The 27,208-nt window shown below is 39.9% G+C and overlaps 1 protein-coding gene across 9 annotated transcripts in view; it reads left to right on the top strand.

Moving 5' to 3' along the window:
* add3a (adducin 3 (gamma) a) overlaps nucleotides 1-25,616 on the top strand; it is an 84,598-nt gene extending 58,982 nt beyond the window's left edge. For 5 of the 9 annotated variants that reach the window (XM_067497752.1, XM_067497755.1, XM_067497754.1 and 2 more), the window contains 14 exons: nucleotides 5,059-5,197; nucleotides 5,782-5,933; nucleotides 6,096-6,176; nucleotides 9,758-9,907; nucleotides 10,239-10,382; nucleotides 11,612-11,710; nucleotides 12,770-12,946; nucleotides 14,166-14,423; nucleotides 14,725-14,829; nucleotides 15,146-15,232; nucleotides 17,395-17,418; nucleotides 17,903-18,026; nucleotides 20,480-20,572; nucleotides 22,552-25,616. In XM_067497752.1, coding sequence (XP_067353853.1) covers nucleotides 5,059-5,197; nucleotides 5,782-5,933; nucleotides 6,096-6,176; nucleotides 9,758-9,907; nucleotides 10,239-10,382; nucleotides 11,612-11,710; nucleotides 12,770-12,946; nucleotides 14,166-14,423; nucleotides 14,725-14,829; nucleotides 15,146-15,232; nucleotides 17,395-17,418; nucleotides 17,903-18,026; nucleotides 20,480-20,572; nucleotides 22,552-22,802 — 1,884 coding nt within the window. In that variant the 3' untranslated portion in view covers nucleotides 22,803-25,616. The remainder of the gene's footprint in view (nucleotides 1-5,058; nucleotides 5,198-5,781; nucleotides 5,934-6,095; nucleotides 6,177-9,757; nucleotides 9,908-10,238; nucleotides 10,383-11,611; nucleotides 11,711-12,769; nucleotides 12,947-14,165; nucleotides 14,424-14,724; nucleotides 14,830-15,145; nucleotides 15,233-17,394; nucleotides 17,419-17,902; nucleotides 18,027-20,479; nucleotides 20,573-22,551) is intronic. The other 4 variants (XM_067497758.1, XM_067497757.1, XM_067497756.1 and 1 more) reach the window with 4 other exon arrangements.
* Nucleotides 25,617-27,208: the final 1,592 nt, after the last annotated feature.

Raw genomic sequence — 27,208 nt, 5'->3', positions numbered from 1 at the left:
GCAATCTGGTATAATGCATTTTTAAGTAGTCAGCAGTGACCCAAACATCTCACATTAGAGTGTCGGTGTCATAAAAATCAGTATTACCACTTTCAGTTATTCAGTTATGACTAGCCTCAGTTCAGTTTTTCATGCCACATCAATCCCTGACTCCACTTACTGCAAACTAAAAAGGATTCTAATGAGTTCCCCACTGTGCATTACACATGAGGTTAGATTTGGGCATAATTAAGCTACTGTATAATACTCACTTAAATAGCAAGTCTTGTGCTAGGACACAGTATACACAGATGTAGCCATATAATGCTGGGTTTTCCTGCACTTTCTGTTGAACAAGTACATCCCTCCAGAGCAAGGGCAGAGAGTTTATGCAAAGTAGGTAGACATTGCAGCTGGAGTCAGGGACCAATTTCACCGAGGAGCACTGTGATAAGATGCGGATAAATCTATAGCATTGGCAAGCTTGCAGACAGGCACTTTGCTACTTTGCAGCACAGTCATGTTGGCAGCTTGAAAGAACAGCATTGTGCTGACATAACTGCCGAGGCTGTGGCTGAAATTACAGGCCTCACCTGGTCTTTTTGTGAGTGTGTGTACTTTTAAGCCTTATCTGTCTGTCTCTGTTTGTTTTTAAGAGCCTTCTCGCTCAGTATGTTTGAGGAGCTTTTATTTACACTCACATGTGCTTAGGCCTTTGTTTTTTTTTGTTTTTTCATTACAAAGAGACTTAAAAATGCAGATTGCTATGTTTTTCCATATAAATGGTGACAGATTTGTTGGGAGAATGTGACCAAACAACCCACAGGTAATTACGCCAGAACACTGTGTCCATGGCTGTAAGAAGACAGGCGCTGGATTTTGATACGGAGCCGCTAAAACCTAATGTAGGTTTGTTAACTTTGTCCAGCTACTTGTGACTGTTACTTTTAAGCATTGGGCCAGACTGAATCTCTGATGCAGTGAGTCATATAAAATTACAACAGTTTCCTAAGATGTAAAGACATGAGTGGGTATGAGGTAATACTGTCAGGACTGATGCACGTTTCTTTGATCAGGCCACATGAACAGACATGCAGGATTCAAGTCAGAACGTCCTGTCTTCCTTTCCCACAGAATGACGCACGGCAGTTCTGACCTGTGTCAGAAACAAGGGAATCACAACAAAAGGAAACTTCTCTGAAGTCTGATGACAAAAGCTCTAGGAAAATTAGAAAACCTTTAGGAAAAGTTTCTATTGTCCCCGCAGAGAATGTAATGCTCTAAAATATGCATGGGAAGATGTATTTTTGTTCACCAAACAGTGAAGTGGTGATTAAGTGCACTTTTACAGAAGCATCTACCCTGATGTCACTTCCCTAAGTAAGACGTGAATCCGGGCAGTGTGCAGCTCTTCCAGACTTCCCCATGAAGGCGAACAAAAGGCATCTTTTCCTGCAAGAACTAACAAAGTAATGAAGCTAATGAGTCTCTGAAACACTTTCCCTGTGGGACCAGTCTTTTCTTTCTCAAATCAAATTTGGATACTTTGGAGAAGTGGCTTTGTAATACCTTTCCCTCCACTCTCAGGCTTGGACTCCTCTACCGATAAGGTGGCCAAGCTCCAATCTGCATGTCAGCTTTATACTCTCAAGATTACTGCAATACCAGTTTTAAAAGGTTTGCCTCTGCCATTACGGAGGAGTTGTAGAAACACTTTATCGGGCTTGTTATTGGATCCCATTTTCCTCCAGTATGTGGAGAAACTAGTTTAGCCTGGATGTCAGTGATTTTGATCTCACAGGGAAAAGGACTGGCATTTGTGTTTGTTCCAGATGTGAATGTGCTCTGTTTGCAACAATGTAATGAAGTTTTTTTAGTTTCATCTAACTTTTGGTTTTTGGATTGAAATGGGCATGTCACAGCAGCAGCTACAAAACACACTTCATGTGTGATGTCATTTGTATTTGGGAAATATGCTGAAATATTAATGATACGGTCCACTTTAGGACCTAGGATTAGTCTGTTTAGATGATGGGAGCCAAATCCCTGCTGTCATAATCTTCTTGGAAACACACACACACATTGTAAAGCAGATGCCTGTCAGTGTGTGTTTGTCTTGATTTGGGTGACTGATCATGTGCTTTTTAATAGGTTTTCTTAACAAAACTGAAAATCATTGGACAGGTATTGCTGCCTGAATGTGAGTTTCTCTTAAAAAACAATTCTTACTTGAACACCAATCAGTGTTCTAATAATTCAGGTCTGGACAATGGCTCTTTTACACATGTAGTGCCCACCAGGAGATTTTCAATGTTTTATTACTTATTAGAAATGCTATGAGTAATAAAACATAGACAAATAATTTTAAAAAAGCATGCAGGAGGCATGATATGACACAGAATTGCATTGTAAGAATCACTGTGTTTTGTTTACAGCTCATCGTAGCAGTGTTAGAAACAATGGGTTACAGCTCCCCTGGGAAGTGTCTAAATAAGTTCAGGGTTTCAGTTCATGTCCAGAAAAAGCTTTAGTGGTGACCCTCTGAGATCCAGTTCCTCCTCTCCTCTTATTTTTTAGCACATTTGAACTGATTGTTTTCGAGCCCATAACTTTAGTGTTTCAGTTCATTCTTACCACTCTCATGACATGGTTTTCAACAGAAGGCAGCTGTTCACAGTTAAAAACCTCTGCTAGACTGACATGGCCAAGCTAACATGAATCCTCCAGCCTAGACTCAAAACAAAGACCTTTCTAGTGGAGCCACACAGAGACTGCCTGAGCATCAAGTGTCTGTGACTTGGCTCCTGTAAACTGCCCCTTCAGCTCTATGGTTCCAATGTCAAAGTGATGGCACAACAGTCTCCAGCAAAACAACTGAAAAACAAAAGAACCCACCACTTTCAGACATCCGCAACAGACCTGTTGCCATGGCAACCTCACCACTAGGGACAAAGGAATGTCTGGCCAGGGTTCAGAACCAGTGTGTATGTGTCCTGACACCATCGGTGGGGGTACTGGGGGGTTGGGGGTGGGGTGCTCCAGTTTTCCAGTTTTAACAAAAAAAACCCACATGGGCATAAAACCAAAGGCCCTAACTCCATCCACATGACACTAATGGACTGTCCCATGGGGTGACTTTAGGGGATGTGGGGGCGGCAGAAGCATAGGGGGAAGTTAAGTGTCGGAGAGGTTTTTTGTGCATAGACTCAGACCTATTGGAAGTTTGTTGACTGTTGCACAACCACTGAGATGAAATAAAGGCCTGAATATTGGATGATGGTCTTTCAGAGGGGTTATTGCATGAAAAGAGTGTCATGGCCTGGTTTCACTCAAACGCTGTGATGTGATGTGAACAAGTTTTATATGTACTCCTGGAAGTTAAATAGGTCTGTGAGTCTGTTAAAAATGTTGTTAAAAAAGAGCCAAGACCAGATCCAATGTGAATGAACACACACAACCTACTTACAGCCATAGAGATTTGAGATGAAAAGCTGAACCGACGCTGAAAGCTGCAAACATAGTGTAATTATCATGTTCAGGAACACTGCAGTCAACAAAAGGCAAGCCACGATAATAAAAAAGAAAAGTTCTTTCTGTGCCTCAGAATCCAACTGTACTTTAGTGACTTTCACTTAAAGATGCAAAATGTTACTCAATCTGAGGTATGTTTGATATTTGATTGATCAATAAATATTTCAGTTTAAACTTTGTTCCAAAATAATGCTGTTAAACTATCACCAAACTGTAGCAACACAGATTACACATTACACAGATTACATAAACCTACTCATTTTTACATTATTATCGCATCCAAAAGATGCAGCTATAGAGTACTTCCACTCTTCCACCATCTTTCAGTTTCTGCCATCTTTTCTCTGTCAATACTGAATAAAAGCATCAAATAAAACAATCTTTAAAAGTAAAGCATTAAAAAAAGCATTTTTAAGTAAACATTCCTCAAACCTCAAACAGTTGGGTCATAACTTTAATGTGTACAGTTTCCACACAGTATCCAGAGTACATGTGTCAGTTCGAGCCTAGGTCTTGAAAATCCTTTACCAGTCACAGTTTTAATTACATTAGCTGGTAGAAGAAGCTGAATGTGCCCCCTAAGAAGTTAAAAGCTTTATTAAGATTGTCAGCAGTTATACATACCGTAATACCTCATCTGCTGTTACCTGCTGCTGCCTGGGTTTCACCTGAGCTGTATGACTGTAGTATACCTGCTGTAGTTAGTTTAGCACTATTACATTTAAACTGTGACTGATACTTTATGTTATGACCTACATGTATACAGAGAAGTTGTGTGATTGCTTGACCATTGGGTTTCTGAGCCGTTTCGTTATGACAAACATTTTCTTTTGAGGACGAATGTTAGACAGCTGTGTGTATATCATAGTCTTTCAAAAGACCATGTCAGTATATGATATATTGTGTCTGTGGATTCAGCCCATGTCTGTAGTCAGGACACAAGGATTAGCCACACATCATCCCAGTTACGCCAAGCAGCCAATCATCATACAGTCTGTTAGGAGGCCAGCCATGCAGCCAATCCTGGCTCAGCTTGTTGCGTCACTGTCCTATCATGATCCAGCTTCAGGGAGCACTGGTAGGATAATTCAGATATACTGGACGAGCATGTCTAATCTGCGATTAGCATGGCTCCTCCATTCTTCTTCTTTTTATTCCCACTCTCCCTGCCTCTCTAAATGTCCCGGCAAAATTTTACTTTCAACTATTTGTCACTATTAATCCACTGATCTGTCTCTCCCCCCATCATCTCTTTGCTTCTTTTATGGAAAGTTGAAACACGTGAGGCCTGTTCTTCTAACTGAAATATTTTTTTAAATTTACCATTTAAGCTGCGTTACACTTGATTTAAACATCCAGTGCTGTAAATTTAAAGTTCTCAGTGGATTGATAATAATATTATAATATGATAAAGTAATTTAATTTAATAAAACACAAACATAAATAACTTCACACTGTCCTGGATTTACAGTTTAACACAGTGTGTCATCTCAGTGTCTGATTATTTGGTCTCTCAACTCTTTACTTCTATGTAACCCCCTCTCTCAGGCCTTTAAGGAGGAGTTGGAGAGCCTAATCCAGGAGCAGCAGCGAAAGGGGAACAATCCCACCGGCCTGCTGGCCCTCAGGCAGATCGCTGACTTTTTCATGGCCAGCTCAGTGGCTGGTTTCAACACCTCCCCGCTCAGTAAGTGCTCACAGTGTCACGGACACTAACTTTTAGCAGGACAATGCACCCTTACCCAGCATGCAACCACTTTGAACTGTACTATAGGAAGAAAAAACAGCATCAGTATTTGAAGGCGTGAGCTCTGTGCTTAAACAGCGGGCTTTGTGTGCTTAAGGGCAAAAATACACTAAGGCGACCGAACCCCAGACTCCGGAAGAGCTGTGCATATTTCTCTGAGTTTTTATCCTTTGGGAGTTCTTTCCAGGAGTCCATATGTGAAGTCTGCTTCTAATCACAGCGATGGGATAAAAAGCCTATACATCAGTCTGATCTACTTGTTTCTTAATATTTACTCATAACATGTAAGCTCTAGGAGGCAGTGGTATAATATCCACAAACTCATAAATCAGGACTGTGTCTGAGATGGAGCCAGATGTGTCAGACACACAGGATAAATAACAAATGAAGGGAATTCGTTCTTTCAGACTTAAAAAGAGACAATATCTTTTTAATACTATCTAATAATCATTCTGCAAACATCATTTTTAAAGTGAGTTTTCTGTGTATTTCTTTTTTTAAATTCTGCTCCTTCTGACATTTAGGTCTGGGGATGGTCACTCCCATCAACGATATGTACGGAGTGGAATCCAGCACGATGGTGAAAGGCGAGAAGCTGACGCGCTGTAAACTGGCCAGCCTCTACAGACTGGTGGACCTGTTTAGCTGGGCACACTTTGGCAACTCCTACATCACAGTAAGTTGGAGGTGCAGCTCTTTAGTGTGTTCAGCCCTTCACTGTGGACTTCTGATTCTGTCCAGAGACTGATACTTCATAAAAAACCTCTCCTTACATAGATTAGCTGCCATTATCTTTGAATCTGTTTAAGTCCATAAAATAGTTTTTTTTTGTTTTTAGGGTAGAGTCAGTAAAGAACAAGACCACATCCTCATCATCCCCAGAGGGCTATCATTTGCTGAGGCGTCGGCGTCAAATCTGGTAAGAAAACACGTGGACCATTATCAACAGCAAAAGTAAAAACCCTTGCAAATAAAGAGAGGTACTTCCCTCTTAAATAGATAAAACAGTCATTTAAATCAATTCCAAACATTCAGAAGTACTATACCCACAGCACAGAAACAAAAACATAAGTTATGAATCCTCGACTCAGTTTCCTTGTCTGTGTGTAATTGCCACTTAACCTCATCAGCCACCTACTGCCAACAGTTTGCTTCTTTGTAGGAAGATGAAAAATATTAGTTTAAACCACATTTCAGTGTTTTGGTCTTTCACAGGCACAAAAGACAACCGTTCCTCCATGTTCCCTTTGTTTGGACATGTGTAGGCCATGTTCTGTTTCACTGGCTCCTCACACACGTTAATTTAAACATTATACTGACGTTAAGCATCAACAGTAGTGATTTGCTCTAATTCTCCATGGTTCTGGAAGATGCCGGTTTTTTGCTGTTGAGAAGGAAATTATCCATTTACCAAATTAATCCATAATTAAACCACCATAATTTACCTTTGTCACAATACAGATTACAACAAAATATTGTTGTTAAATTATTAAAACTGCCCTATGTAAAAGTTAATTAATGCACAGAAAATATTAATGATATCTCACAAGCTGAAGCTAATCTCTGGCTAATGAGCACACACTTATAATCTTTTCTTCTATTCTCAAAGCAAAGATCAAAATAATCTTTTAAACAGATACATAAAGCAGGATCTGTATACCAGTTTGGCTCAACTATACAGAAACAAACACCAGTAGTTTGCTGCCTCAACATGTTTGTGTTTCCTACAGTGTATATCTGCAGTTTAGTTTAATATAGTTTTTATTTTTACCGCAATCCTGGAATAATCATGTCATCATTTTAATCGATAAATATACTGTAATTATTTATATTAAGGAATAATAGATCTGCGCTGTAATGTCACATGTGTAAATATGAAAAATCAAAAGTTGTTGTTCAATGTGACAAATGCTGATAAGTGGTAATACCATGACAGCACGATGGTGGAGTGGTTAGTGCTGCTAACCACTAACCTCACAGCTAAAAGGTCCCCGGTTCCAAACCACAGGCTGGCTGCAACCTTTCTGTGTGGAGTTTGCACGTTCTCCCCGCACTTTTGTGGGTTTCCTGCGGGTACTCTGGTTACCACAGTGCAAAGACGTGCATGTTAGGTCAATTGGTGATTCAAAATTGCCCACAGGTGTGAATGTGAGTGTAAATATTTGTCCATGTCTCTCTGTGTTGGCCCTGAGATAGACTGGCAACCTGTCCAGGGTGTACCCCACCCCACGTACTTAACAGCTGGACTAACAGCTGGATCCCTGAACAGGATAAGTGGTTATACATTATAGATGGCTGGTAATACCATATGTGATTGCACCAATCCTGCAATGGTGTTCAATTCCGTTTGAAATGAAATATATATTTAATAATAATACAGCAATGCATTTCACTCTGAACTATCACTATCCAACTATTAACTGAAGCACTATTAAGTTAACATAAAACAACCAAACATAGTAAAATCTTAGATAACTTAGATAATTAAAGACGGCTGCGTAAAATGTAGAAGCTAAATGTATAAGGCGTATTTATAGTTTGTGTATCTCGAAGGTGGTCTTCTGTGTCTGACCAATGACACTACGTTATGTATTCTGCCACTTTGTGTTTTTCCCTCACTGTGTTTGAGTCTGTTTGTGTTTTGATGCCAGTCTGTCGCTGCTGTGTTTCTATTTTTCTCTCCTATTTCCTTTCCCTCCTCTTCTCATCTTCCAACTTGTTTTGATTCAATGATCTCTATAGTTATATAGTTGATTCTAAGTGTTTAGAGAAGTGAACAGATTGATTAAGAGGAAGTCAACCAGAATAAATAGTGTTAGAGGCTGTATTGAGGTCAGCTGGGCGGAGGCCGAAGCGTTAGAGAAAGGCTGCAGTGCAGTTGTGTTTGGTCATTTTCCATCTCCGTTGAGTTCTTAGAAATATTATGAGTTTCGTTGAACTCATCTCTGTAGTTTAATGTATTTAAGTTTAGTGGTCACTGTGGAGTTTTAGATTTCATGACTCAACATAGTTTATTCAGTCAGAGTTAAATATCCTCGAAACAATATCAGGTTTGATTATCAGCTAACCCGTGATCTTAGCGCTCCCCTCTCCTCCCCAGGCTGTTCTTCTTATCACCCACTCATCATCCAACCACACCCCATATTCTCAAATAATTCATATTTTTTCTGACATGTCCTTTGGCATCTTTTCATCACCAGAAGTGTTACATTTGTCAGAAGCACCTCTGAGCTGTACGGCTGAAAAGCTTCTGGAAAATACATGAGCTGAATTTTGAAGGACGTGACCGAATGAACTGATACTACATACTAGACATGTTATGTAACCTGATCAATGTTCAGTCATCTGACATCTGGCTGTGGGGGAGTGTGTACACAAAGATGACAGTAGTTAGTTACTCCTGGCTGATGCTGGTCACTTTCCTCTGCTCGGTCAAAGATCCATAGACAGTCATCCATCCCAACGGCCATGGCTGTTAAAAGGCAGAGCACCTCTCAGGACACCGAAAAGATTTTCAGCCTCAGTTGACCCAGATATCACCAGCAAGCAGTGAACTCCACTCAGGCCTTTTATTCGTATTTTTATTTAATAGCGCTAATTCCGTGCCCGAGAGAATACTAAAACATATGTTGTTTGCCAAATGCGTATGTAAAGCCAAACTCAAGATGTTAGCTTGGAAGAAAAAAAAGAACACAAATTAAACACTAAATAATAATTCAGTTTAAAATTAATCATTAACACACCAACAATTATAGAAATACTCATAGTTCTTAGCCTGATAATGTTGAGAAATCAGTAACAGGTACTTCCTGGAGCACAGTAATATGTAATATATTAAGTTTTTTTCAAAGAAGAACTTGCTTTACAGTATTTCACTAGGGTCAGACTCCTTGACAGATGCCTCTTCCTGTGATGTTTACACACACTTGGATTCAAGCTGTTCTGGTTTGTATCATAAAACACGTGATTATGTTAATGTGAATTTTGCACAAGGTCTGCAGGCAAAGCTTTTATATTTTAAATTAGGTTTTCTGCTACAACTGACATCTGTACTCAGTTTGGTTGTTGCGGTTTCTTCAGGTTTTTATGCCTCAGTCTCTGTCTTCCTTCTCTCTTTGTCTGCATTTATCAGACTCTCTTCCCTCTTGGTCTCTGCATCTGTGTCTTTTCCTTCGTCGTTCTTCTCTCCAGTCGTGTAATCTAATAACTGCTAACTAGTTGGTAATGAAGTTGTCATAGTAATGGACTTCATGCCCACTCCCAAGAGATATGTTTCCTGGTAAGGCTCCAGTTTTTCCTGGAGAAGATCATAGAGGGGGAATCATTGATAATGTGAGTTCTGTCATCACATACATTGGTTTTGACGTTTGTATATGTATTTTAAGTAAATGATGGAGAGTTACTGTGTCTGAGTGTGGGGGTAAGAGGGTAAGTGCTCCAGGTCTAAAACAGAAATCCATGAAGCACCCATAGACTCAGATTTTGACTGTATTTCCCCAGGTCAAGGTCAACATCATTGGAGATGTGATCGAACAGGGCACCACCAACTTGAGGATCGACGCCACAGGTTTCAGCCCCCACGCTGCCATCTATTCCATGCGTCCAGACATTCGCTGTATCATCCACGTACACACACCTGCCACGGCTGCTGTAAGTTCACTTTGCACCAGATACTGGATAAAGCTGATATTACAGTTTGAGATGAGTTTTTTCAAACAAGTATAAGCAATGTTTTAAGGAGTGTTTTAATTTTATCACTGTTAAATTTATAGATCTATTAATAATAATTTATCTATTAATAGTCTTTTATGTGTGCTCTACAGTGCAGGATTTCACTTACATTTTAAAAGCCAACAAAGACTTACCTCTGCAGTCATCACAGAAGTTCAAACTTTTAAATATTTCTTTCCGTCAAAAGCTCTGTGGCGTATGACAGCTGCAGACGAATGATAAAACAACTGTATAAAACCTTTCTTTCTAGGTGTCATCTATGAAGTGTGGCATTCTGCCCATTTCCCAAGAGGCACTGATTCTGGGTGACATCGCCTACTACAGTTACCAGGGCAGCTTGGATGACCAGGAGGAGCGCAGAGAGCTGCAGAAGGCCCTGGGGCCTACAGCAAAGGTACCCTATTGTAGGAGGACCCAGAAAACTGGTCACGATCTTCCAGCAGGGCATGTCTAATCATTCTTAAAGGAATTGCTTGACAATTTGGCAAATACATATAATTAAACGTGTGGATGTTTTTATATCATGTCCTTGCAGCCAGAAAATCCGGAAGTAATTAGCAAATGGGTAACCCTGTTTCCTCTTTATGCTGTGCAACACAGTGACACGGTAACAATGGGTGTTTTCAACTGCTCTGTCTCACTGTTTGCATAGTTACGAGCATAAATATTCATAAAGACGGGCACATTAGCTGTATTATATCCCAGGTAACATTATACATCATTTATGTTAATCTTTCCTACCTTTGGTGGGTGGGAAACATAATCTTGGTCCAGTTGAAAAGGGTCAGTGGCAGCTTCCACACTTACACTGGACAAAGAGGAGTACGTTTGCTCCGCAGCTAAATGTTTACTTTCCAAAGTTGTTCCACAAAAAGGAGCTCGGGACAACTCCATTTATAAGGCAAGTGCTGCGTCTTTAATATAATGAAGAATGTAGTGAAGTGCTGACTACAAACATACGTGCTGCCTCTTTGCACGTTAAAACTTTGTCGTTCATCTCACCTAATCACCTGCATCCATCTTTTTGTTTTAAATTGTGGATCTTTTGGAAACGAGCGAAAGGACAAAATTGTCTGTTTTTGCACCGAACACGAACATTCAGGTTTGCTACAAAAGCCCTAGTTATTGGATTTTGGTCTTATTAAATTTAGATTGTTCCTATGTTATGAATTACAACAGAAGTTAAGCAGCATGATCTCAGCTGGTTCCGGCTGAGAAAAAGGTCTATTATCAGGATATGGTCTTTTTTGAATAGGGAGTAGCAAGATATTCAAACAGCAAATCTTTTGGAAATTCCTGCCTTTCTTGAGTTACATTCTGCAACTTCTCATTAATGTCTCTATATATGTATTTTGCACTGTAACAATACAATTGAAATTGGTAGATATTCCGGGAATTTCCAGCACCAGCATCTAGCCAGCTCGTGCTGTTGTCATTCAGTTGCCCAACCCTAGTTGATACAAGCAATCAGAAATGTTATGGTGGTTACTTATTAATAGAGGGGCCTGTCATATACTGTAATTGCACAGTGAAAACCAACGACTATAACGAATGATCCTTCAAAAACTGTTTTATTGGACTGTTCCGCTCGTTATCATCACAATTTCTCTGTGCATGCTGCAGATATTGGTACTGAGAAATCACGGTGTGGTTGCTCTCGGGGAGACCATCGAAGAGGCCTTTCACTACATCTACAATGCCCATTATGCCTGTGAAATTCAGGTACGCACACACACACACCAACACACTTGGTAGCTGCTGGTGGTTTGGGCGCAGAGCACATTTCAGCACCATTCAGCTTCCTGTGCAACCTTTAAATCTAATCTTCCCACTACTGCTTTAAAAACTTCCCCATGCTGACCTTTTCCCACTCTGAGACCATAAGTCATGATCTCTTCCTTGCAGGAAATGTTGGCTAAACACAGTATTATAGCAAGTCCATTAGGAGTTTGATGAAGTGAGTGAGAAGCAGATGTGTTTTTGATGTCAGTCCAAAACAGCTTTTAAAGAAGGCTGGTGGTTTTTTCTGTCCTACCGAGTCGGTAAGAAACCCAACGGAAAAAAGCAGTTGACTTATTATTTATTCGAATTATTCATTTTTCTGAAATACCAATAAACTTACTTGTTGAACTAATTAGCTAGAAATTGTAGAAAGCTCGGCTAATAGCAAAGTGTAAAAATATTAAATAACCAAAAAAGTAACATGGATGAAAAGTCACGGATAATCAACAAGCATGAGAATTAGCTAAAGTATTCGGTACACAGATTCCAATTTCAGCCAAGAGAATAATAAAATTTGGATAAATATTTAAAAGTTTGAAAAGCCCAGCTCCTGATTATTTAAGTGGTTGTACTATGAATTTAAACTTAACAAACTTTCCAAAAAAATGGATGACATCCTGACGTATCAACTCATGTTCTGTGTGAGATTCCGCTGATGTTTTGCTCACAGATTCTTGTCTGTCTTTGTGTTCACTTGTTAATATAGTGGATTTTGGTGATTTTGTTGTGTTCCCTGCTGTAACAGGGTGGCCAAATCTTCTTCTTGATGCTCCCCAGTCAAGCAAAAGAAAACATTAATCCACCCTGCAAAGCCCAGCTTAATTTTTTATGAATAAATCCCCCATCCATGTTTGTTCTATAGTAACCTTGGACTGAGGGCTATGTCATTTTAGGTTTAACATCCTTCTTGTGCATCGATGGTCAAGAGGTTTGCAACACAAATCTATTGTCCTCAGAAACTCATATGCTTGTGTCTCCATCCTTTCCTTGTGGGTTTAGGTGAATGCCATCTCGTGTGCTGGCGGCGTGGACAACCTGATAGTGCTGGACCAGGAGAAGTACAAGTCACGAGTCTTCGATGTGGCCACTGAAAAGGGTGTGAACATGGGAGGCCAGTATAAGTGGAAACTTGGGGAGATGGAGTTCGAATCTCTGATGAGGATGCTGGACAATCTGGTGAGTCCACACAATTTAGGGGGAGAAAGTTTTGTGTTTGTGTCATAAAGCCTCAGGGTCATTAAATCAATAGATGTGTTATAATGTGTATTTTTCACTGAAAATGGTGACACAACCTATAGGCCTCTCATACAGGCCCTGAACATGTGCTGAAATCTTCTGTGCTCAGTAGTAACTGTATCACAGTGTTAGAACTAATATGAAGGGGGACAGGGGAGCTACCATGGCCTTAAAACATACATGCAAACAAACATACTTCATCTTCATCTGTCCTCCTGTTTCCCTCAGTTCCATCTCTGTTCTTATCCTCTCGCCCATCTCAGTCAATCATTGCCTCTCAGTCTGTTTGGGCTCCCCTCCTTTTCCTAACGACCCTCTTTTCTCTCACACCTCATAAACCCAGCATTTGTATCAGTTACTGTAGGCTCTCTGTTTGAGTACAAGACGCAGACATGATGATAACAGGAATGAGATGAATATGTAGTAGATACACTCACTGTCTCCTAAATCGACCAGTACAGAAATTCAAAGAATGTCTGCCTATGGCTGACTGGAAATGTCTGAAAATAAAGATGGATGTTGCAGGAAAAGAACATGCCAGCTCAACTGACTGTTTCTAGATTCAAAAGAGTCAAGTCAAGTTGAAAGGTCAAATGAGATGAAATGGGGAAAAAAACGGAAAAGTACAAAGCTTCACTATCAAGCTGAGTGTGGAAAATGTCTGTAAAACCATCAAACCATGTGAGAGGACAGCGGCACAAAGAGGGGGAAAAGAAAAGGTCAAACGAGGATACAAAGGAGAGGGGATGGGGCAGAGGGAGATGGAGGGAGAGGACTGTGAGAGAACGGGTCAGACAGGAAATGATTCTGACTGGTCCTGGATGCTGCCAGAATCCCTGTGGTCACACCACTGTTTCTGTTTTTCTTCTCCATTTGACTAACTAGGAAACTGGCAGCTCAGTCAGCATCAGAGGAAGAAAAAGTAACAGAATAGATGCTCCTTTCTTCTTCTAAATCATAAACTCTCCCTGGGTGTAAAAATTAAAAACTGAAATGAAACCTTGAAATTTATATATAATTAAAAATGTTAGCTTCTTGTGAGATGACATGGTTTTAAAAAAAAAAATCCTTTTTCTATTCCCATGTTCTGGACTAAATGAGCTGACTGGTGCGTCTTTCTGTGAGTCTTAACATATCATTTGACTGTTTCTTGCTTCAGGGATACAGAACAGGTTACACCTACAGGCAGCCCATCGTGCGGGAGAAGCCGAGGCACAAGAGCGACGTGGAGATCCCCGCCACTGTCACAGCGTTTATGTTCGAGGATGATGGGGACAGCGTCGCCACGCGGCTGCCATTCAAGTTCCTGCAGCAGCGACAGCAAAGGGAGAAGACACGCTGGCTCAACTCACCCAACAGCTACACCAAGGTCAGCGTGGAGGGAGGAGATGAGCGCTACAACAGCAGGACGACCACGGTAAGCTGTGTGTGGAGCACAAGACAATTAAATATTTTAGTTTTTGAACCTTTCTAAATGCCTGAAGCACAACAGCTTATAACAGCAGGTTAGGTACTAAGACTTCTTTGGATTAAGTGTTTACTTGTAAGAATAAATAGTGAATAAACCTATGTAATAGTCTGACTTAATATTCATATTATTTTCAGTCAGCCAGGACATCTTTTGACTTTTAAATTTGATGCTTCAGTGCCACCTGCTGGTCGGCACTGAAGCATGAGGAGCAACATATAACAGATATTCATCTTCTTTCCTTTCGCAGTGGATGAAGGCAGAGGAGACAGGAACCCCGATCCGGATCGAGGACCCCAATCAGTTTGTCCCTCTCAACACAGACCCCACTGAGGTGCTGGAGAAGAGGAACAAAGTGAGTCTGACTTGTTCATCACAATCACCAAATAACATTTAGCACTGTAGTTTAGGGTGCCAAATATTTTTACCAGAAGATATGATCATAGTAAAAATAAATAAATAAAAAATAAAAATCCTTTTTCTATTCCCATGTTCTGGACTAAATGAGCTGACTTGTGCGTCTTTCTGTGATAGTTTTTGTTTAAGGTCTCTCAAAGACAGAAGTGTTGTACCTGAGGAGACGGCTGTATTTCAGTCATTAGCCATATGATTTTTAGATTTTTTTATGTTACTATTTCCTGATGACATTGTTGTGTTATTTCCTGTTACAGATCAGAGAGCAGAACCGGTTTGATGTGATGACATCAGGGCCACGCTCGCAGCACCTCGCAGGCATCCCTGTTGATGAACCACGGCGGGTGAGTTTGAGCCAAGTTTGGCCAGTCACAAAAAGTTATGAGCATAAATAAAATATTTTCCTAAAATTTCTCCTATTGCAGGAGACACCCGTTTAACTAGTTAGATTACAGTTGCATATTCAGACTCAGAATTAAAAACTTGAAACTGAAAAGCTACTAAATCAAGTTTTTATTAATAGTATTCATTTGTTTTGCCAGTTTTTTGAATTCATAATACAAGAGGTCAACAGTATACGCAGCTGTATAAGGACAGCTGAATGTCTCTTTTATTTAGAGACATTTTCTTCATATGTTGAGTTGAAGACTTAGGCAGATCCAGTGTGTGTCTGTTTATTGGTTTATTGGTTCAGTGGTTCATCCAGTCTGTTGAACCACTTGGTTTCTCTACTGCAGCAAAGGAAATGAAGCAACAAAATACAGATGTCCCCTATTACTTCATTATTGATCAATAACTCAAAGTTATGTTATGTGAGCTGATTAAACATCTGCTGCAGTTGCAGTTTAGTAAAGCTGCGACGGAAACAGTGACTGAACTTCCTGAACTAATGTTCGTGATGAAGGTTTAAGCCGTCCCAGGTGGAACCATATGAAGAGGAGCCAAGAAGATGTCATACAACTGCAGCGTATATGGTTGATCCCAGTTCCCATACTGTTCCTCTGTCTTCGACCTTCGCTCTTTGCCCCCGGACATCGCTCTGGTCCTTCATCTTGAAGGACGTCCGAAAGCCTCTTGCTTTGCGCTGACGAGCAAGGATGGAAATATGAGATCAGATAGAGAAGATGCGTGAGACTGATGACAGAAGTTTGTGGACCAGCACACAACTGTCTGGTGAAGCCACTGCAGCTGATGAGACTGATCTGAACCCACAGCACATCATGAATGCAGTTTTAACTCGAATATATATACAAATAACAAGAAAACAGATATGGATCTGTTTTAACATGAAATACTTTATACACTAGAAATATATTTTTAACATCTATTATAATATAAATACCATCACTGAGCATAGCCAAGTCTGATCTCTTTCAGCAACAAACTATTTTTGCTCTTTATCGTCATTTCGACAAAGCTGAACAATTCTGTGTGTTGCGTATAAATGACCACACATGCGATAATTACATAATTTACATTTGTTTAAGCTAATAAAAGATTTTTACAAACCAATATAATATAATGGACTTAATGCTTAATAAGATGCACATAATCATTTTATTGAATAAATTAACACACTGCTGTCAATAAAAACATGTTCATGACACACCCAGCATCTTAGTGTTAAAGTCCAAATTAATTACTCACTGAGCACAGTAAAAATAGCTTTTGATAAACAGTCAGATGTTTCTATTTAAACCTACAGACAAACTGGAAAGAAAAAAAAATACTGTGAAGACAGTGGAATTGTTTCTATATTCTGTCCGACGGCTGATTCAGATTTTCCCAGGTCCTTTGTCGTCGCAAGGAAAAGATGCCACTGAAGGAAACTCGGATGCAATAAAAGGAAATTGGGATTTTTCACAATCATGAGAAAGAAAGAGAAGTAAAAGAAGAAATCTAATGAGTCTAAAAACTGAAAACACCTGTGTCAGTGTTGACTGTCTGATCTGTCAGGTGTTCAGCAAGTAGCACAGCCAGTTCAATGGCCGTGTCTGAAATCACCCCCTACTCACTGATTCCCCACTCCCTATATAATGTACACTAAATACTTCACTCATCAGTAAGCAGTCAATTGGCATTTCTGACACTCACCCATTGTTGTCACGTTATGTCATCATTTACAGATGTTAAGAAAGGCAGCATTGCATTGTGGGATTGTGACTAGAAAGTAAGGTACAAGCTATGTGCTCTTAATTTTAGTGTTGCATTGTGGGATACTTTGAGTGCACTATATAGTGGATAGATTTACACACAATACAACAAAAAGGCAAGTAGGAGGTGATTCCGGTCACAGCCAATGACAGCCCTTCATCACTAGGTGGAAGCAAGTGAGCACAATTTGCAAATGCAAAACATACTCTAGTACATTAATAGTTGAATGTATTTAGCAAATGTTTAAAAAAACAACAACAGAGACGTGGAAATCGTTAAAGTTAACCAAACATAAAATTCCATTTAGACATTTTGATACTGACTGTTTTGTGGTTGGTGTCTTGTCTTGAAGGATCTGGTGCAGATTAAAGTTCTGGTAAAGTGTTTTCCTATTGTTCCTGTTTGCAGTGGTGTTTTATTTGACTCTTTTTAGTGACATAATTTGACACCTTTTTGCCTGCTCAGAACAAAAATCACTGCATGAGTTATGTTTTAAGATTGAAACCAAGATTTTTAAGAGTTATTTCTACTTTAGACAAGAATTTGTTTTCATGTGGGAGTGATGGTTTGTTGAAGCATGACAGTCATATTGTTACACAAAAATCTAAGCAGACCTTTTTTTAATATGTGTTTCCTTTGTGTGTGTGTGTGAGACTTAATTTGTTTGTTTATTTCATGCATTTACTGTAATGAATACCCATTTCAGACAGTGTGTGTGTGTGTGTGTGTGTGCTTGCAGGTTTGTCTTTTTTTGCATTTCAGTGAATATGTGTATGTGCCTCCTGGATGTTCCTGTGGATGTGTGCGTGCGTGCGTGTGTGCACTCCCATGCTCATCCCCTCTTCCTGTGTCCTCCTCAGCCATACGTGCCCACAGAGGAGGAACAGATGGCTCCCCTGCCTCCGAACCCTTTCAGTGAGCTGTCAGAGAAATACCTGGATGAGTATCGCAAAAACGTGGAGAGGCAGCAACTGGGCCTCAGTGGTACGACACACACACACACTCAAATACACACTTAAACATAGAAAGTCTACACCAGTCCATGAATTTGCAAATGTTCATAGATGCGTGGACAGCACTGCAAGAGTACAGTCACACTGAGAAACATATGGACACACACGCACACATACACACACACACACACACTGTGACCTGTATTCGAAGCCAAAGCCTCATCTCTCTCTCTCTCTCTCTCTCTCTCTCTCTCTCTCTCTCTCTCTCTCTCTCTCGATCAGCACAACGATCCAATCTGAAGGGTCACTTACCAACAAAATATTGATCAGGCTTAAAACACTTTGGATCAATAATCAGTCTCTTTGGTACAATATTAAGACACAAAGTGAGAGATTGTGACACAAGATTTGTGGGAGCAGCAGGTCTTAGTTTGGGCTAAATCACGTCTTTAAACTTGCTATGCATTTACAAATCTCTGCCTTTTCCTCCTGAAATCTTGACCTGCAGATTGGTTTCTGTACCTCTCAGCAGTTTTGTTGTTAAAAATCATCCATATAACCCAGATCTGTAGCGCTGTCTCCTTGGCAGCGGACCCATAGGACACTCCAATGTTCACACTGCCTTTGGTATCACACACATGCACAGCTATACATCTTTTAACATGGGGACTTGTCCCCATGGGCTCCAATGATGCCTTCATTTTCTGTTACCTTGTATCTCCACACACACACACACACACACACACACACACAAACACACTCACACACAGGATCATCAGTGCAAATCATATTAGAACTCTGTCCTGCTGCCTTCCAGAGAGGCCGGGGAAAAATCAATAGTGACCAGATAGTGAAGGGAGGTGGGGTTGTGCTCCACTTCCCGTTCTGCAGGCTTTGTGCCACGCTGGACCAGATGATTGTGTGTATTCGCTTGTGTGCCCGTACATCAGGACGCACACTTGTGCTTGCATGTTTACGGATCCGCCCAAATGTTCTTGTGTGCATGTGACACATGGTGCAAGTGTTAATGTATGTGTGTGTGTGAGGCCAGTATGGCTAAGATGGCAGACTGATCAGACAGCAGGTCTTCACGCCTGCAGCATGATCAGAGCCCGTTACTATGACTCTGTTGCCCCATGAATCCCCGGTGACCAATCTGGATTCGAGCTGGAGGCCGTCTGGACTGGTCTGATACAAGCCTGGGCTACACAGACACTGACAGAATTAACCTGTGATTAGTGGTGTCCAGTCCATTGTCCCTATTGATTTATTTTTTTATTTTACTCTAAAATGATGCATTCGATGCACATAGCTTGTAATCACCCAGTGTAATAGTTTTGTAAGGTGCACGTTCATTTGATTGGGTAATTTTCTCCTCAACAAGGCTCATGCAGAATATGTTAGCATGTAACCTTCTCATAGATCTGCTTAACCCACATGCAAAACATGTGAGCACTTACTGCACAGACTAAGGCTGTTATGCAACCACCGTCTATATGCTGTGCATGAAGGAGCTGTCAGCCAACTGAATGTGCTAATGAATGTGTTAAAATCCTATGGGAATGTCGTTCGTTCACACTTATCAGTGTTAAAAACTAATGAAGCTACTAATGCTGAGCTGGACTGTAACATTTACTGTTCCCACAAAAGTTGTTTTAAAAGCTGCTGTAAACTGTTTTTAGCACCTAAGAGGGAGAGAGAGAGAGAATAAAAGCCAATTATTTATTCTGGCATTCGGGGAAAGGACATGAAGTGTGCTGTTAGACACTAAAAGGAACAAATAAATAATTAATTCCTTCAGTTTAAAGTGTTCTTGTGTTACAGTATGTTTATGTTCCATCCGAGAAACACGTCATGGAACACATACTCTTTTACATTTTAAACATCAATTGCATGAAGACTCGTTTGGTTAACATAAATTGATTAATTATATAGATACAAATACACTAAAAGTTGATTTATATTAATATAATGCATCTCCTCCATGTACAGGTGCCTGGAGATATTTGTGCCTTGTTCTTTTCATCTTTTTTTTTTAAATCATGTACTTGGAAAGTTTTTCATTAGAGTTGATGAATTGCCCTGTTCTTAGCATGCGGCACAAGGATACACTGGCTTGTCCAACGTGCAGCTCTTGAGTGCTATGCTGAAGCTCCACAGACGGTTACAATGTCCACTCAGGACAAGCAGTGGTGCCACTCAGGCAGCCTGAAAATCAACAAACAAGGGTTTTGGTAATTTTGTGGAATAGCAGCTGTGCATGGCCTGATTCTAACATGTGCGTGTTACCACTAATCTCTCAACCCACCCCCTTCTTCTGACCCTTCATCACCAATCCCTCACCCCACCCCACCCATCCTCTCATCTCGCTCACCCGTGCTGTCATCCTACTGCCTCGATCTCCTACACCACCCTGCAATCCTCTCATCCACCCCTCACCCCCACCCTCCCTTCTCAATCCCTCCACCCCCACCCTCCCTGCAGATGGCGAGCACGAGCTAACCTCAGACAATGGCTCCACTCTCTCTCAGTCTTTGTCTCTCACCCAGTCTCCACAAAGCACTCCAGCTAAAGAAGGTATCACTCATTCAGAGAGACTTACAAAATGATTTTCTTTGCTTCTCTGTCTTTAAGATGAGATGTGTGTGCATGTTTCACTAAATGAATGAACTAAAAGCTCAGTATGCTGTGTCTCAGTTAATGATCAGTGCAATTCTGTAACATTTCAAACTCAATCATTGTGTCCCATCAGAGCTAGTTAAGTCCTAAATTGTCCTTGTTTCACCAAAATATTTCTGCTGTTGGTTGAGAACTTCTACATCCTAGAGGTCACGAAGCAAAAGTGAACATTTGATGATACACACAGATTAATTTCTTTCTTGCCAGGGGACCACAGTTTTCTTTCATATCAGTACAATATCTTGTAATCCCTCATTTAAGAACAATAAAACATCCTAGGAGCAAATTTGTTACCTTGCTTACACTTTCTGTCAGTGCATTGAGATCAAGCCAAAGCTTGGTACAGCATGAAAGGACCTTGTCTTCTGGGTTTGATTGTAAAGGAAACTTAGATGTGCTTGTGAAATTACTTTTGTGATGGTAGAATTCTGCTCTGCAAAATGTGCATATTACTTATTATTATTACATATTATTACTTGTTTTTATTCATCTATAGTTCAAGTGAATTACATAAATTAACACTTTAATTATCCCAGCCCTAGTTATTTTACAGTACATTCAAATGATCTTATTTGATAAGTTTGTTGTGCCTCTTAGAGAGAAAAAGGTCACTGTGTCCTTTTTACATGCTGTAAATAACAACACTATAGAATTGACTTCCTGCTCCCTTTCCTACTACACAAACACAGAAAACCCCACAGTGAGCTACAATTAACCCACAAAAGTACATAAGCTCAAGGGACCCATTTTTCCTGACACAACTACTGTGAGGTCACTCAGTTGTTGTGTTCAAATCAGGTCAGTTGTTGTGCAGGCTGCTTTTTAAAGTCGCCCTACGTGTGTTCTGTGCCAGAATGAAAATGACCCAAGAAGTCATATTCACTGTCATCATGTTTTAGTCCAGTAACATGACACCAGTGCCCTGCATTCCTTAACCTGCATTTGCAACCCAGAAAAAAGAATATGACACTAGCAGGCCAGTTACATGAACAGTCATTACAGGAGTGGGTGCGGTCCCCTGTTCAAAGCCCCTAAAGGAGGACAGTTCTCTGGGCTATCAGGTCACTGGGTTTTTACACAGGGATATTACAAAACATGTTGAGCACAGGGATACAGAGGGTGTGCATTAGAGCTGACCCGCAGTTTTAATGCAATGAACATGTTTGACTCAAATTTACAACATGAGAAGACTGAGAGACTAACCCTAAGGAGGTGGAAACAATAATAGAAATACCTGTAAAATAAAATCCAGTCTAAATAACAACTTAATGATAATGCCTTGTTTCGTTTGTCCAAAAACTGTCCCAAAAACAAAAATACAAATAATTCAGCACAGAACTGAAAAAGGTGATTTATTTTACTGGTTTAAGGGGCTAATTAAATACTTTTCTTAAGCATTATATTTTTTAGTCCCCTGAGGTCCCCTAAAATGTTTTCATTTGCAAGGTCAACCAAACATTTGCCCATTTTCGGCTCACAAACTATAACATATATGATTACAAACATAATTCTGTATATTTATGTTACATTTCTTTGTTAACTGTGTAATCTTTTATTTTTACATAGAAGATGAATGTTTACAGCATCACTTTGGTTTTAGAGGTCTTCCTACTAGAAAACTTTTGTTATTGATGATTAAGTAATTATTTATTATTTTTTAAGCTTTTAAGAAAGCAGGTCCTACACTTTAGCACATTATACAAAATTTCACATATGGAAAAAATTAATACATTGTCAAGTCAATAGGAAGCACAAACTACATGGTTGTTAATTAATTGTGGTTGTGCCTTGCAGAATTAAGTAATGTGTTCCTACTGTTTTTGCTTGTTGTCCTCACCCAACTCGTGTGTCATTCGTCTTTCCCTGCCTCCATGCAGAGAACCACACAGGCCTCTTAAACGGCAAAGATGACCACCGAGACGTGGACGAGGAGCTGTCCAAGCGCGTCAGCCAGCTGACAACCAGCGTTGAGAGTGTGGAGATCACGGTGCGCTCCGGCGAGAAGATTGAGGAGGCGCTGTCTCCCGAGAGCTCACCATCCAAGTCTCCCAACACCAAGAAGAAGAAGAAGTTCCGCACCCCATCCTTCTTGAAGAAGAACAAAAAGAAAGAGAAGACAGAGGCCTGAGAGCAGACGGGCAGCAGAAGGAGGCAGGCAGGAAGAGTATCTGTGTAGAAGAAGAAGAAGAAGAAAGAGGGGCGGCAGCCACCTTTTCTGTTTAATGTCTGTGTTTTTATTTTGTCTCTGTTTTCAATGTCTATTTTTGTTTTTAATATTATTTGAATTTTTTTACAAAAGGTTTTATGTGAAAAAGGCAGAAGAGAGGATAAGGAAAAAAATCAAATTGATTAGCAACAAAAAAAGAAGAAAAGGTCTGTACTTCTGCAAAACGACAAGAATGTTTGGGATAATTGGGGCGGTTATGTGAGTCCACAAATCAAAACTGCAGCAGATGTGCGGTGACTATAGGCAGGTGTCAGGTAACTACACACCTGATCACCTACGCAGTACTCTAACAGGGTTCCTTCTTACCTGTTAAATGTTTGAGGCAATTTGCATAGATCCTGAATAACTGGCTTCCCAGGCTGAAAAAAAAAACTTGAAACCACTTCTCATATTTCCTATGTCAGAATTATTTTATGAAATGATTAAGTTGCAGCCTGGGCGTTTTTAAACTGCACAGGTTGAAACTTTTAGTGTTTTTCTGTCTGACTCCCCTGTCTTTTAAGGTTTTCTTTTTAGATTCTGGTCACCTGACTCTGCATAGGGAAACAAGAGGCCATTTAAAAATTGATGTCACACTGGAAAACTGGTCTCAGAAAACCAGCCACAGGGTTTGTGTTGATTTTCTTTACTGTGAGAGACGTTTTCTCTCCATCTCACTCTCTCACAGCCTTTGAGCTTCTTTAGACACAGGCTCGCTGTGCCAACCTTCATTTCAGCATAACATGGTTGAACTTAAGATGAGTTAAAGGGTTACTAGAGTGGACTACAAAGTGAGGACAAATGCTGATGTTCTGTCTTCGTTGACATAATCTCACAGGACCACTGACCCACTCTGAATATTTATGTAGCATTTTCATATTTTCTCCTCTTCATCTCAACATTTGTTTGCCAAACCTAAATGGAAGAATGGGAAAAAAAACAATCTCATATTAGTTAAGCATCACTGTTTGTGTGTAGTTTTGTCATCTCATGAAATCCCATCTTTTTTTTATTGAGCACAAATTTGGTATTAGTCAACTGTGTTTTGTACTCATTTGTAAGCTTTTACAGAGGATACAAATGTTAAGCATGTTTTCTCTTTTTGCAAGAACTGAATTATGGCTGACTATGTTCTGTAGTGATGCCTGATTGCTCAAATTATATTCTAATCTTCAGAGTACACAAATTTACTATATAACACAGATATATGAAAACTGGATATGTTGGCTATAGATTTTTAACTATATATTTTTATTTTATTGTGCTGCACTTTTTTGTGGTATATAACAGATTTCAGTTGTAGGTGGTTTCACCCATGAAGGAGATTGTGAAGTATCTGGTAGAAGTCGTGCAAGTAGCAAGCGAGGCAGGGGGTTAGGTCAGGACCCAGAAAGTGAGCTGTATGGAGATTGAAAGAAAAGTTTTCATTGGTGATGTAGTCGCTTTCATTGGTGGCATGAGAAAAGAGGTCTGTTCTTCAAATCGACAAACAAACAAAAAAACAGGAAGTGTAGTGCTAAAATAATACGTCGAGCTATCTGCCATCACCAGCTGAGTTGAGAGTCATTGGTCGTGTGAGCTGTGACATTTTTGTTAGCGTGTGTGTGTGTGTGTGTGTGTGCGCGTGGGTGAGTGTGTGTTTTAAAGCCATATTGTAATTTTTTTCTCAATTTTTAAATGATGAGACAAGGGTTGCATTTCTCATCTGCCTGCTTAGGCATCAAGGACCCTACCTAGACTTCTGTTAAATCACCCCAGCGACTGCAGCAACACCCCTCAGGCCCCCACAAACTTTATTCTTAGTTACTACATTCATAGCAGCTATGCTCCCTCGCTTAATTTACCCTTTTTCATCCTCCTGGAACTGGAAAATTATAAGGAGGTCATGTGGACATTTTAGTTTTTATATTTTTCTCTCTTGTAAGCCTGGTCGTCATTTTAGTTTCATTTAAGTTTCCACTCATGTCATTTCTCTGGTAAACACGATCATGTTGTTACTGTGGGATGACCCACAGCTGAACTCTGCAAAGCTAAAGTGTGATGTGTTGCCACATACCCTCACCCCTGCAGTTTACCCAGATGTACCAGTATCCCAGCTAGCAATGTGAAGCATTTGGATTTGGAGGGAGGGAGGGAGGGTGGGTGGCTTTGGGGACACATCTTTAGCTGTGTTAAACAATAGCTTTTGGCTCTGGGCAACAGCTAAGGGTTACACAACTGAGAGATGGAGAAGGGAGGTGTGAGTTTGGAAATGGATGTGCATATGTGTGTAGTAGAGATGAGGCAGGGGCAAGGACAACCTGACACTAACTCACCATGTTTTTATCACTCAGACTTTTTTCTTTCATACCATCCCTCGTCCTGGAAATTTTCTCTTTTTTTCCATCCTCCACTTGTATTGCAGTACAGTTTTTTTAGTTTGCAGAGAGCAGTAGGCTTTTTTATTAACCATTATATGAGCAGAAATTGCTCCCAGATGAACTGAATGTGCATTGCTACCTTTTTAATTCCTCCTCCTATGTTTCTGACTGTTTGCACCTTGCTTTACTAATGCCTCTCGACCCACCTTTTTTCTGTTTTTACAAAAAGAATGCTTCGTTTTGCTTTGGCATGCCAGAATGAGCCAAGCTACTTTGTGACCTGTGAAAATCCTATATAAATGGTTATCTAATGGAGTTGCCTTTAGATGTATTGCTAATCAGTGTAAATTCACAAATAAAAGTGTATTTTAAGAAATGGAAGCTCATTTTTCATGTTTGTACATCACAATCCATGTCATTCTTTAATTGGCTTTTATGTTGAACATCGATACACACTCCTTTTGTTTGTTTTATACCATTACCATGAATCAAGCAGCTGTGTGTCATGTACATATTCAATGTGACAAGCTTAATGCTGCTTTTTAAACAATAATATCACCTTATTGTAGAATAGCTTTGTGTAGATGGTGAAGTACAGTACCAAACTGTGTTAAGTGAGCAGAAAAACAAACCTTTTTTTTTAATAAACATAATACATTCAATATATTGTTTGTTCAAATAGGACATTGTGGCACACGTAAAGTATAGCTATGATGATGTAAATGCAAATGAGAATGTGATAAAGATCATAATGGTCACAGGAAATGTTGAAATACTTGACAATAACAAAGTAAAGCAGAGAGAAAGAGCACACTGACACTTTTTCACATAAAATATGCAAATTGTGCCTACGGCCATAGAAAGGACTTTTGAGATATATATATAAAAAAAACTGCCAGAGTACGTAACTATATGATTACTTTAGATAGCTTAGCTTTTGCCTGCAGTACTACTGTGGGGAACCTTGAAGTTACTTCTGAGCAGGATATTTTCTTTGACTCGCACATAAAAATCTCTGGAACAGCTTTATTCTACATGCAGGCTATCAATAAAATTAGGAGCATCGGAATTGGCTTAGGTGGTTTTGCTGCCATAGATTTAGACTGCATGGGGACCCCCTAATGCCCTGAGCTCCCTCGGTTTTTCAATTATTAAATTTTCCTTTTATTTGGTGACTTCACCTAACACAGATCCAAATAAAACCACTTGGGGAAATTTATGAGATTCCACACATCTTTCCTTGGAGCCACTCAAGGCTTTTAAAACAACCTTTTTTTCACAATTTCTAAACAGGCTTTAGTGCGGAAAACCAGTAAAGTTCTGTTTTAAAGGGTCAGGAGTGAAAAAGGTTGGAGACCACTACTTTAAACAATGGCTGTATGTTGTAGTCTTTTGCAGGCTTCACTCTTAATATGCAAATCTATTAGACTGCTGGTGCCATAGAAGGGACGTCTGTCTCATGTTGTAGGAAACTAGTCACAGCTTGACAAAACATGTTATCTGTGTTGTACAGTGAGCATGGATTGTCCAGAAGAGTATCCAGGCAACTGGTGCATATGAGCAGCCACCGTGCCTTGACTGAAAATATACTGTATATCCTCACATGAAATAACTAAATATGCAAATTCTACATCGTGATAGTACGTCCTAATTTCCCTGTAAGGGAAGTGATCTCTTGCTCCATGCTGTTTTAGTATCTGCCATTTGATTGGATGTTTTTTTTATTCGTGTTCATACTGTATATCTTTTCTCATTTTGCAGTATTTTTTCAAATCAATTTCAAATTCTTATGATGCTAAGCCGGCTAAATTTAAGTGAAATATCTTTTCTCGTGTTTTGACACAATTCACTGAGTCTTCAATTCAATTTACTGACCTGCTCTCTTTTGGGGTATACAACTAAGCTTCCACTACTGCTTCTTAAGGACAAATATTATCAAGACATTTGACTTTGAATGAATGCCTGAAT

This window comes from Channa argus, chromosome 3 (assembly GCF_033026475.1).
Source record: "Channa argus isolate prfri chromosome 3, Channa argus male v1.0, whole genome shotgun sequence".
Taxonomy (NCBI): domain Eukaryota; kingdom Metazoa; phylum Chordata; class Actinopteri; order Anabantiformes; family Channidae; genus Channa; species Channa argus.
This window is presented reverse-complemented; position numbering and strand designations above follow the sequence as displayed.